The following is a 13,134-nucleotide window of genomic DNA, read 5'->3' on the forward strand; positions in this document are numbered from 1 at the left end:
ACGTATAAAAGAATTGACAGCCATTCATTCGCAGCGTGCGGTTGCAATAAAGTACGATTATCATAGAAGTCTTCCTTCCTTCTGCAGGAGAATTTTGTAGTAATGGTAATAATTTTCCGGTTATATCTCCAAATTGCGGATGTGGTACTTTTTTGTCAGAATAATGAGATCGGCAGATGGTTTGCTACTAAACAGTAATAAGTTCAGCTTCGAATTCTTTAGAAACTGACACCTGGTACAGTAATGACTTGTTGGAAACTGGTTTGATTTTATTCATTCGCCGCAATAATCCACTTACAGAATGTAGCATCTCATAAATTATCAGGTATCATTCTACATTAGCTTATTACTATTATATTCTTCACATGCGTGCATAATAAGCACCTATGTTTGCAACGTTCGCTACTTAGGAAGTCGATGCGGACATGCTTTGGGTACGAAGACATTCCTTATTATAATTATTATACATGTTAAATAGCTATTACTGTTCATTTACAGCGATGATGGAGGGTCAATGCACCGGTTACCGTTATCTCGGGGCGGGAGACATTCAGAGCTATTCACAACACGTACAACTAAGTTAGGCGTTAAATGATTAAGTTTGGAAATCGTGTGTTGATAATTTCAATACTTACACTTACTACTTACTTACATACTTACTGAAGTTCTGAATTATTATTCAGAACTTCAGCGTATTTTTAGGGTTCCGTACCTCAAAAGGAAAAAACGGAACCCTTATAGGATCACTCGTGCGTCTGTCTGTCTGTCCGCCTGTCACAGCCTATTTTCTCGAAAACTACTGGACTGATTAAGTTGAAATTTGGTACACATATGTAAATTAGTGACCGAAAGATGGATATTTTTTTTATAATTTTAAAATACGTAGGTTCGAAGGTATTTAAGAAAACAGCCGAAAAGTGACCTTTCCCCCCCTCCCCCCTTTATCTCCGAAACTACTGGGTCTAAAATTTTGAAATAAATACTTAAAATAGTTCTTTACCTATAGATGACAGGAAAACCTATTAGAAATGTGCAGTCAAGCGTGAGTCGGACTTATGTACGGAACCCTAAAAACGCGAGTCCGACTCGCACTTGGCCGGGTTTTTAATTTTATAACGTAGGAGTTTCCTTGTGTTGAGTGTGGTGGTACTGATTGACATTTTAAGTAGGTAGGTAATCCAACTAACTCAAGAGTCAAGTGGTTTATTAAAAGTAAACATAACTATACATATATACACCCTGTATCTGAACGAAAAACAATTACTCACACCAGTATATGTTTAGCGGCTCGATTCGGAAAATGAATTAGATCTCTACTAGACCTCAACAAGTTACGATATGGATAATTTAAAGATATTTGTAAGATAAATATGTCAAATTTGACGTTTCCGCGATTCTGGAGGTCCTCTTGAACGATTTCGACAAGTTATGACTTAGATATCCAAGTCACATCTAGTCGATATGTAATGTAAATCTAGTTGATCTCTATATCGTCTCTAGATCTTGTGATTATCTCGTTTCCCGAATACGCGTGTAAGTCATACTAAGCAACTTTTACTATGGGACCTTTTCAATCACGTAAAAAAAGAATTGTCTCTCCCAAACGAAATTTTAACATCAGACCAGCAAAATGTATGAAACATTCAATTTTTTTTCCGCGTTTTCGGGGTTGGTTCGATAGTAAAAGTTGCTCAGTATGACCTAAACATTAACGGGTTTGAGTACCTTATTGCTTTTCGTTCAGATACATAATGTATTTAACTCTCTATATCGGTAACAATTATTAAATTTGAACGCAGCCAACTAACTAATAACCACCTAAATCAAGACCTTTTGTTTTAATTGTTCAACTAAATTGCTATATTTAAATACCCCAAGGAATTGACTGAAACAATTGAAGACAACAGTACGACTGCTTAACAACAGAGCATTATTTCAATGTTATCGCCTTCCCATTTATTATTACTGGGTTCTATAGAACCTCCACTGGCTTTATTACGAAGGCGCCACTAAAGGACCTAATTTTCATGCGACATCACACAATAATGTGACCGCCAGAGATTAGGCACTTGTTACTTGCTACTTTAGCGACGGTTCTCTCGTTATGTGTGTTAACGGCTTTCTTATCTCAAACGACTCTTAAAATCTAATATGTATTATTATTTGTTCAAATTTTAATCGGTAAGTACCTAACTGTGTAATAACCGTTATTTTTCAATAAACATGGTTATTGATTTTTAATAACTACGATTGTATTGCTCATTAGTAGTCCAAGTGGGTTCATAAATCGTGAGGTACTTCACTGCTGCGTGATCGTGATACGTGGAATTTTATACTCACTGGCGGGACTAGGTATAAAGATTCTTAACTTGGTAACAATGTAATGACGCTACCAATCTTTTAATCGCCGCTGGCAATTATTTAATAAATCGTGTTATAAACATACAATGAAACACTAACCGACCGCCTACGCAAAACGACCCATCCTTTTAATTAAAAAAGCCTTTAAATAATTTATGCAACGTTGCGTAAAGACCGCATGGGGTAACAATAAGAATACTTCATTCCAAACTTAACGTCACATAAGTCGTGGGTGAAGAGGATTCGCAAATAAAAATAAAATCCTTTTTTAATTTAAGCGGAGAGACAATGAGCAAACACAGCTGGCGGAATGCAAAACGAAGCTGAATAAAGGGAACCTCACAAGCACGGTGACGCCGGCCGAAGCGATCCTCGGTAGCCGAAGAGCGAAGTAATTTATGTGGAAACAAAGTGTCGGGTATAAAAGAATTGTCACGTCACGTGCGATAAAGGAGTCTTCGGTCAGGGGAAGAATGAGCAGGGACGAGGCAAAGGCCGCGACGATCAGCGGAAAGGCTTTTTATTTAGTGAGAAGATAAGTAGCAACGGGACAACGGATGTCTGACGCGGCCTGATAGCTTCGCGATACTCACGACATCAGATAAACCTTAAGCGCCCTCAAGCAACTTAGGAAACGCGACCGTTAAACACTCATAGGTACGTATTATTGTTGTGACTGCTACCTACCATAAAGTTTGTCCACGGCCCTTTAATTAACACGCAGCGGAAACGTATCTGTATCGGCCGGTATGCTATTAGCAAACCGGGTTCGGCTCATTTAAGTGCGCTTTCATGTCGTCAAATAAATATGTCGGATTAACACGATTCACGAGTAAAAAGGAGGATGTTTAGGAGTTCATTGAGAATAAACATGTAGGCCTGGCGACGCGTAAAAGTACTAATATAGGCAACAGTTTAGATATGTCAAGTCTGAACAGCAGGAAGCCTTGTCAGAGCCCGCGCGGATGCCAAGCGCCGCGGGCGCCGCGAGCTTCGGCCGTGTTCACGACACTCCTCCTGTTCTTATTGATTGACTTAGGGCCAGTTGCACCAACCACATTTGACAGACTGATCAACGTCAGCCGGCGCGCCCCGGGACTTTACTATGAAACTTTCCATACATAAAAATTTAGCGAACTCTTTAACGATACGAACAGTTTGGTGCAACCGACCCTTAGCCACAAATTTAAAAGTTTATTGCTCCATTCCGTAAAATCGACTCGGGGTTTCTTGGCGCTCTTGATAAACTTTACAATTTCGATGGCTTTGAAACGCTTTCCGCTCAAACCGATACACTTACAATTTCTGAGATTGTTTGGAACCTTTTGTTTGAGTTCGTGGTTAGTCAAGCTTAATTAAAATGTTGTCGAACAAAACCATTTACGAATAGGTATGAATGCGTTATTGTGGCATTCTAATCCCGGGAATCTAAAGCAGACATCGAAGTGCTAATGCAAAGTAATGAAGCAAAGGAAGCAATGAAATGAAATAAAAAGACAATAGTAGCTATTGTGTAACGCGATATGAATTTACGACTTACGAAGCCATACCTACGTCGCGTCCGCGCGCCGACGATGCATTGAGGTGCCGTTTTAAAAAGTGCAAGTGATATCCGCTGAAAATTTTCACACTGCATGAAAATCAATTGTTTGTAACGTGTAAATTAATAACTAATGCAATTTAGATTTTCAAAAGTATCAAGAGACATGTCAAATTATAAAGTCGGCGTCCCTTTCAAAGAAAATCTCGAAGACGTCAATTTGTTTAAGAATTACGCATAAATTCGTCCCGAAGACAAGGCATCTCGTGCGGCGATCGTTGCTGGGACATTTCAATAAAATTTACGATTGTGACTTAAATGGCGTGTCCAAGATACAAAAATATTTGTGTCGGGCGCCTTTTATTTTAGACTTTACACATAGGCACATTGGTTCGTTAAAATATTTTGTTCTATATTAAAGCTGCCTGCGTGTTTGTGTCTATGAAATGAATGGTTTACAATAAAATGTTAAAAACACAGCTCCGATGTTAAGAAGCTCCAAAGATAGAGTTCAGTTAATTTTATGTTGTTTCATTTTTACCAACGACTAATATTTTATGAATAAGTTTATTTTAATAATAAAAAATAAAAAAAACATTTATTTCAGGTTACCAGGACCCATATTACGAGTACATTTACAAAAAATAATTAAATTAAATTAAATCAAATTAAATTAAATTAAATACATTTACAAACTAAGTACGCTACAAACATTTAAATATCCAATTGATGCAATGAATGTAGATGAGGTAGTATTTTTGTTGATCGTAGCATGATTCACTTTACCTACATTTAAAACAAAATGTCTGAACCACAACAAAAGCCATGAAACCAAACAAGAGCCGTAACAATATGAATCAATTAATCTTACTTTAAACAATCCAATTCTCAATTTATTTATAGGACTGTGTTGCTAGATTCCGAAATAAGTGTGTTTCGAGTGGCGTGGCCAACTGCACGCAACATTGATCTGTGTTATTGGCCATGACAGGCGACTCCGCGAGACAAATCTACCCCAATCGGTATTTTTGTCTGCTTTCTGTCTACTAAAGTTACGCCGTAAGTGTTATTTGGTTATCGTATGTAGTTAATACATTTTTCGTCCAAGCAGTGATCACGTGCGTGTTTGTTCAGATGAATTGGCTTCTAAAATTGGTACTCTACGATTTTAAGGAACCAATTTGAAACTTGATATTACAGAGAAGCTTGTTTGAATCCTGAGGCGCCGTATACTAGCAGTAATTAAACAATAGGGGACCATAAAAACACCAAGAGTGTTTAATCGATGGATGAATAAGCTGATATGTAATAAAACACATTCCATAAAATGCGACTAACTCACCTATAAAACTTGTTACAAAGGGCCACAATCGAATCTTAATGTCACTTCGCTGTGGGTTGTTCATTTAAATACGACACTTTAAAATTCTCAACGTTTATCCCGTATGTCGAAAAAAAGGTTAAGAAACATATTTCATTATTTTTTTCCTCTTAAACAACGGGGTGCCAGTTGTTTTTTTGTTAAATGAATGCCAACTGTGCCACAGCCCACGCGAGTCCCATGATCGCTTCACACTTTAAGTGGCATTACAGTAGTGATTTAGAAGTGCTCCAGCTATTTTGAAACTAAAAGTTTCTACAGGAACCCCCTAGACAACGGACAGATGGTAAAAAGTAGGTAAACCCGAGCCTTGTTAAGTTAGAATATAATATAATAAGATTATACATATTCAACGATTACCTACAACATATTTAATTTACATGCATATTTTTAAAAAAAAACGTGTGGTCAAATGACGTTACCGTAAAAAATCATAAGTCACATAAAAACAAAATATTAAATAAAGCTTTAACAACGATGGCATACTCATACCTTGTATCGACACCTCTAGGAATTTTGATCGTCTTAGATTCAAGCCTTAGATAAGGGACGGCTCCTCCATCAATTTCGTACAAAATATTTGTTAAGATTCAAAGATTCGTTTTTATGGGGTTTAAAAGATTAATGCGCAGATAAAGAGATTTGGGGCTGCAGACGAAACGAATTTGGAGACAATAAATTTTGACACCTATCCCTATAAAATGAATTCCAGGCTAGTTAAGATTTGTGAGCAATTTTACGGCGGGTAATATGTAGACGATCGTTCCAGTAACATTTTAATTAGTTTTAGAGTGAGTCCCCCCTCTTTATGTCACACCACTCCCCCTTCGGTGTAGCTTTGGATTGCGTGTACGCATTGCAAAGGCTAAGCTCCACCCATCGTGGACATCCTACTGTGCTTTGTTTAAAATAACAAATTCACTGAGGCATGAAGTAAATGTAATCATAGGCTTGAGCTTAAATCAACAATTTGATCTTGATTTGAATATAATATCCGCCAGATATTTTATTTATAAATTGTTTTATTGATCCCCTTTACCTTAATTATGTTACGTACTGTATGTTTAATATAGGAATTATATTATAGTTTCAGTACAATCTGTAAAACAGTATTATAAATGGATACTTATCTCTAGGTACACTTAAATACTTATCTTTAGGTTATAAAGCTCTCCTATGAATGCTATGGTTCACATAAAGTGTCACACATATTGACATTTATCAGTCCTTAGTTAACTTAGATAGGAGTTAATACTACAAGTCAGGAAAGGGTCTTCTTGGCCCCTTGTAATAACGACACCCATAATGCTATAACGCCATTAATGTACGTATGAATTGCGATATTACCAAATTGAGCACAAAATTTAGTTCCAAACTTAGGCAAATATCCCGACGAAAGCGATTAGTCGATCGGACGGCGGAGTCTCTAAACGAAATTTACGAGCATTAAAACTATCTCCATTTCATCGGTGGCTGCAGGGCTTAGTGTATGCCTTCAGAGAGCAGCTGCTTTTAATCGAATCCCAATCAACTTTGGAACGATGTTAAATAGTTTACTGAAACATTAAATATGTAATCAAACCGGCCGCTTGCGCTCACAATACTATTAAAACTGATAAACTGTTTCATAATTTTTAATGATCAGTATAACCTGCTCGATCGTGTTTATCTAACTGAAACTTGTTTATGAGTTTTAGGATATTACTTGTTTACGAGTGGAAGCATTCTCATCTTGATTGCAATTTCGGCAGTTAATCTCGCTCCTCTTCATTCAAGTTCTCGACTGGTGATTGTAAAGTAAATTGTGCTCAATATGTAGACGAACAGATATTATCGACACGACAAATCATTAAATAGGTAGGCAATTGATTTCAAACTGAGATACAGATAGGCCATTAATTTCTTATTTACCAAACCGTGTGGGCGGTGGAAGGAAACCGTTGATGTCAAAAATCGGACGTCGACACAATGGTGGTGGAGGATTAAAAGCGAAGCGGTGTAGTAGCAGGCACATCATTTATCAGTAGAACAAGTCTTCCGCGAGCTTTAATGTCGCTAGATGGGATCTGTGAGGAAAAACACACACTCGGAACGACTCGCATTAATAAGGCGGGATTTTAAAAGCGTGTTTTGTGCATTTTAAATAAATTTTAAAGCATGTCATTAATATTTTATCTGTTTCATTCAGAAAATTTGGATATTGACTTCGGATTTAAATTAGTTACCATTACCACCGAAAATATTGTTGGTAATCTTATTTTCTTTCATTTAAGTTAATTTGATTTTTTTTTCATCTTTCTCTGTATTCGTACAATACCTATACTTACTGTATTTGTCAGTGATCCATTCTGCCTTCTACTTAATTTACCTTGGAAACCGGCTTTATCGCCGTATTGCGTGACAAGCAGCTCTACGTCATTTTTGGGAGTAACGGAACTTCATGTAATTTCCAGTAATGATGTGTTTCTTTTACTGTCATTTGACACTGTACTAAATATACGATGTCTCATCATCAACTAATAAACATTTATGTTCATTAACATATAAAATTAGTTGTCACTTTATCTACGCAATATTGTTCAAGTTATGTTTAGTCATAAAATTGTTAGGGAAGTCTTATTAACTTTCAAACGTTTTAAAAGTTATTTAGTTTTAAATATTGAAGATCTTTTTTATCTGTGACTTTAACAACTTTGCTTGGCACATTTATAATCTGATGTACATATTTCTTCACAGAAATTCCGATACATATCGGCGTTAACAAATAAATTCCCAACACCAACATCAGCTTATTGACACCAAACAAATAAATTCATCGACTTATCTCCAATCTTTTAAGTGAAACCCGAAACCGTAAACTTGCACGTTGAGCATACAGTGTTAACTATTCATTCAGCGTCTAGGGAATATATTGAACAAAAGACGGGCTCAGCATCTGACTACACTATTTCTCACTACATCGGTGCGATGTAATCAGAGAAGACGACGTGTCGTGCTTATTTATGTATGAACAGGGCGCGGGCGAGGGTGGGCCAAACGTGCGGGATACAAACAGAATAATATTGATGACACTGCGCTACGAGGGGTCATGAATCATTAATCGTCTGCTCTCGTCTACGGCTCTATTACGACTGCCTTGCCGGATAAGGCAAGACACCCTTCTCGTGAGTTGTGTAGATGTAATGTCACCTCGCGACACTTAGTCCGATTCGCCTGACCTTTTTCATAAATTATCGCCTTCAGGGAATCCGCGAGCCGAATTCATCCAATGGCAAAGCCAAGATCAGCGGAACAAAAACACAACGTCATCTTTAAACCAATATCCGAATCATAATGAGATTTTGACTCCAGCACTTTCAATTCCATTGGTCAGCTTAAAAATTATGGCTTCGAAAGAAATAAACCAATGCTTTTAAACACAAAAAGCGAAGGCAATTTAAGTTAATTCAGTAAGCAACAGACATGGCTACTTCCAAATGAACTCAAACGTAACAAAAACAAATCTTGAACAAAAACGCAGGTCATTTCGGCGTTGACTTTCTCGTTTATTTTTTCTAACCGCAGCGTGGCCCGAGGACGTGCATCCGAAACCTTCACTTTTTTTTCGATTTTCCGTCGAACAACATTTTTATTCTACCTCTTGTGCATGGCTGAACACCGATAAAATAATAATGCTCACTCCGGGAGTGGCCGCTTCAAAAGGGACCATAAGGGAAGGTCTGAGAGTTCCTAAATTTCTAATCGAGATTTTATTTCGCAATCGCCCGGCTGGTTCTTTATGGTTTCTTTTTTGCATTATTTAGGGTCTCAAGGTGAAACGGGTATTTTGGCTTTTTTATTACGTTGACGTAAGTACTGCTATTGGGGCAAGGTTTAAAAATGCTATTAATTTTAGTTCAACAACCGAAATTATTAATGTATGTAAATAATATAATTAGGTATTCCGAAAGAAGCAGGTGAAAGGGGCAAGCAAGAATGTGTTGACATGTTTTTGAATGGTGTTTAAATATTTTATACAAGTCATGTACATAACAAAACCTCCTAGACATGGCCACAAACGTTTAAGAATATGCTCTTTAAAATTCATATCGGGTTTTTGAAGCCCGCGTTGGCAGTTAGGGGCAACCTTTCTACAAAAGTTAACAACCCAAAAAATATAAAGAGAATAGAAAACCCATAGACAAATAAATTTACACAGACTCAATAGTTACAATAGATCTCCAAACATACCTAATGGTACGGATACCTCACTCGAATACACATGAGTATACGTAGTAAGTTTTTAAGAAATTAAACACATATTTAAAATAAACTTTTAGTTTATAAATAATAAGTATTACTTACTGCCAGCTTTTTTATATTCATGAAGGAGCAAAGCCATTTTTTGATATCAATTTATTAGATATACAATACTAGTTAACATAAAATTTTGCAACCTTTTCCACCTATAAAGACACAATTTAACTTACAAAAGGTTATATCAGGTATAAAGTTTGCTCCATTAGGGGCAATTATATTTTTTAAGGCTAACCCACTTCCTGATTATACGGCTACTCTAATTTTGTGAACAATAAAAACCTTTGCCTATCCTTCCGCCCTTGGAAACGTCACGCACATCCCTTTGCAAACAAAATGGAAAAAAAGTTAAAATGGCTCCTCTTTGTGCACAACCTTAGTCCTTTTGCAGGTAGAATAATAACAAAAAAGACGGAAGGCAAAAAATTTGGACGAAGCGTGATCATGCCCAAATGCTCGGATTTATCAACACACGTCGATTTTGATCCACACGAGATTGGCAGGACCCATATCATGATGTTTTTTATCAACTGCCTACCTGGCATTGAATTAAAATTGATTTTTATTTGATGCTGTATATTATTATATTTAGATCGGTATACTAGAATTATAAGCACATAAAAAATCAATAACGATATTCATATTGATTCATTAAAGGTAAAACATCAAATAAAAAAATGGATATAAGTTACTTTAATTAATGTACAAGACAGAGATGCTATACCAGCCCAATCCAAATATGTTAATTAAAAATTCAATAAGGAACTTAATAATTTGAGGCATAATTTATTGAGCAATCTCGGGGCTAAGGCTGAAACAAATAAGTTTATTACAATTCGAAAGATAGATACAAAGTACATTCATTGTGGCCCGGACCCAATACCGATAACCAAGCAACCTGTTCGGAATGCTTCAAATAAATAACGCAACCAGTTGAGATAAATTGTATCTGTAAATATTGGTCGATATAAATCGTACTTATCGTTTTAGAGAGAAGATAAACATTGAAGCTAGTGTAATAGGGATGTTGACTGTATTTAAAATAAATTATTTCATACTTTGCACGAAATGAAGCACCAAATAACGATTAGGAAAACGTAGAACAGCAGTTATTAACCCACTTCTAAATCTCAATTCGGTTAAAAAAAAGTTTTTTTTTAACACAATAAGTATCTGTTTAATAAATCTGATAGAACTAGGCACTTAGCCGTGATTTAATTTGCTCTGTTTCATACAAATTCCATGGTGGATAACCGTTCTGACAGTTCGAAAAAATTCGCATTGGACTAATGAGACTTTTTTCTGCAAAAGCACGAAAATCCCTTCATGCTTTTCATCGATTTTTGTCACGCGGTAAGGCAGAATTGATGTTATGAGTTAAAAAAATCAAATCCACAATTTTTCTACAAGTACAAACTGCCGTCGACTTTTCGACAGCATAATAAATTAGGTTCCCCTACCACGACAGTTTCTATATTTTGGTACGAAAGGTGAGATAAATTATAATAACTCTGCCGTGATTTATGACTTGGTTGGTATTTGATTATGTTTTAGGCTCCGTTTCAACATTGTTTCAATTGTTGGCTTAGATGGAGGCACATTAAAATTTATAAAAAAATATTTTTCGTTGCATAGGAATATTGATTTTGTGTTAGTCTCGGTGCTTTTACATCATTATATAAGTGCACACGTAACATTATGTTATATGTGTAAATAGGTTCTAAGGTAAGTGCTAAAATAAATAGTAATTAATAATGTACTAACTTACAACCCAATAATAATAAGCTTTTTGTTAAAATAAGCTACAAATATATACCCAAAAAGGAATAGGTGCCTATGTCTTGAAACTAACAATTTTTAAACGTACAGTCAGCCAAGAAAGTGGTTTACCACTTTTCGACTCTATCATCTGATTGATAGATTTCTTGGCTGACTATACGAGGTCAAAATAGATTCATCAAATTGTAATATTTAAAGCATAATACAAAAAAAGGGTACCAAACACAACCTAAATGGTACTAGAGGAAAAAACCTTTTGACGATATCCGACGCCTCATTTAACCGGATCGGTTGTTCTTTGATCTATGATCTGTAACGATCCTAGTAGGCAAGTGGCTAATCAGCTCGAACACCGGATTATCGTGGGTCTAACGGGTAACGGATGGCCTTCACTGCGGCTGCGATTGATTGAGGGGCAAATGGACAAAGCGGGGATCCGGGACTATTCTAATTGGGCCATGTGGGTTCTTTTACATAAACCATCCCTCTAATAAGGTCCTCTGCGGTTCCGGAACATTCTTCCGATTCATAAAAGGAAAAGGATTCAATTCCTTTCAGGATTTAGGTGTAGGAAAAGTGAGAAAATTTATGTCTTACCTTCTGCAAGCATGTCGCTCTGCACTGCGCTACCCGCAACGGCGACGACACCTCCTCTTCAGCTAACACTCCAATCCATATGGCCGAAAACAAAGTAAAACTATACAAAAACATTTTGGCACACATTATCTTTGGTATCCTTGACTCACAATAAGAGTTATGGTCAAAGCTCCTCCCTTATCATAACGCGCACATAAATCCAAGTGAAAAATTGCTGGTCATAATAATACAGTCTTACAAAATTCTTCAGTTGCCAACTGCAAAAATTTTCAACAGTTTTTCTTGACACAAAAACATGTTCCTTTTAAGTTTTCGGTAAACAAACTTCCTGATGGCGTCACAATTCACGGTCCAAGTTTAAATCACGTAGTTCCATATCAATTCTTGATAAATCACAGTATTAAACGTAAAAGCGCACAAGAAAAATGTTTTCACAACTCGAATCGTTCGCCGTAGAGCTGTTTCGATGAGCCAACGCTACCGCGCGCGCGGTCGAATGCGGACTAACCACCCCGCCTGAAGAAGCCCGGTTCCTCTCCCCTCTGTTGGTTAATTTCTGTTTCTCTCTCGGTCGCTCATAAGGGTTCTCGGTCGTCTCTCTCTCGCTGAGGACAAAGTATACGTCCGTGGCTACTACTACGTATGTAGCTCTCTCTGTCGTCTCTACTAGTGCATATATTTTATTCTATCTCGTTTCATCTCAGGCGGTTTTACGTTGTTTTTCGTTGATGCAGTTTAACGGATAGGAATGTAGTGGTTATTGTTAGACAAAGACAGTGGTAGGTCGTAGAAATTTAAGGGTTGTTCAAAAGGGGTGACAAAGAGTCGAGCTAATTCAGGGCCTGCGTTTTTATGGGAGCTCAGGCGGTAAAAAATATCCCGCCTCTCTCGTTTGTTCAACTTTATGGTTCTCGCGTCATGAAGCCATATTAATAATATTAATGGCTGCCGCATCATCCACACTATTTTTATATGGTTTTATGAATATGTTATTAAACAGCGCTTTATTCCTAATCTGTATTTTTTATATCAAGATGTGATTTAGGGTGCAACGTTTCCTTACCATAATTATATCCTCATTAAGGGTCACCGTGCCACGTTCACAAACTACTTAATTGGACGTCATTTCTGATTCGTCGTCATAGAATTCAGTAAGGAATAGGCGTCATTATTTTCCAGT

The 13,134-nt window shown here is 36.7% G+C and overlaps 1 protein-coding gene across 1 annotated transcript in view; it reads right to left on the bottom strand.

The window, feature by feature from the left end:
* The window catches only part of LOC134671309 (uncharacterized), a 45,227-nt gene extending 32,752 nt beyond the window's left edge, over positions 1–12,475 (bottom strand). Inside the window, exon 1 of the mRNA XM_063529134.1 lies at positions 11,955–12,475. Coding sequence (XP_063385204.1) covers positions 11,955–12,080 — 126 coding nt within the window. The 5' untranslated portion in view covers positions 12,081–12,475. The remainder of the gene's footprint in view (positions 1–11,954) is intronic.
* Between the last annotated feature and the right edge of the window lie 659 nt (positions 12,476–13,134).

The sequence above is a fragment of the Cydia fagiglandana genome, chromosome 15 (assembly GCF_963556715.1).
Source record: "Cydia fagiglandana chromosome 15, ilCydFagi1.1, whole genome shotgun sequence".
In the NCBI taxonomy this organism is placed as follows: domain Eukaryota; kingdom Metazoa; phylum Arthropoda; class Insecta; order Lepidoptera; family Tortricidae; genus Cydia; species Cydia fagiglandana.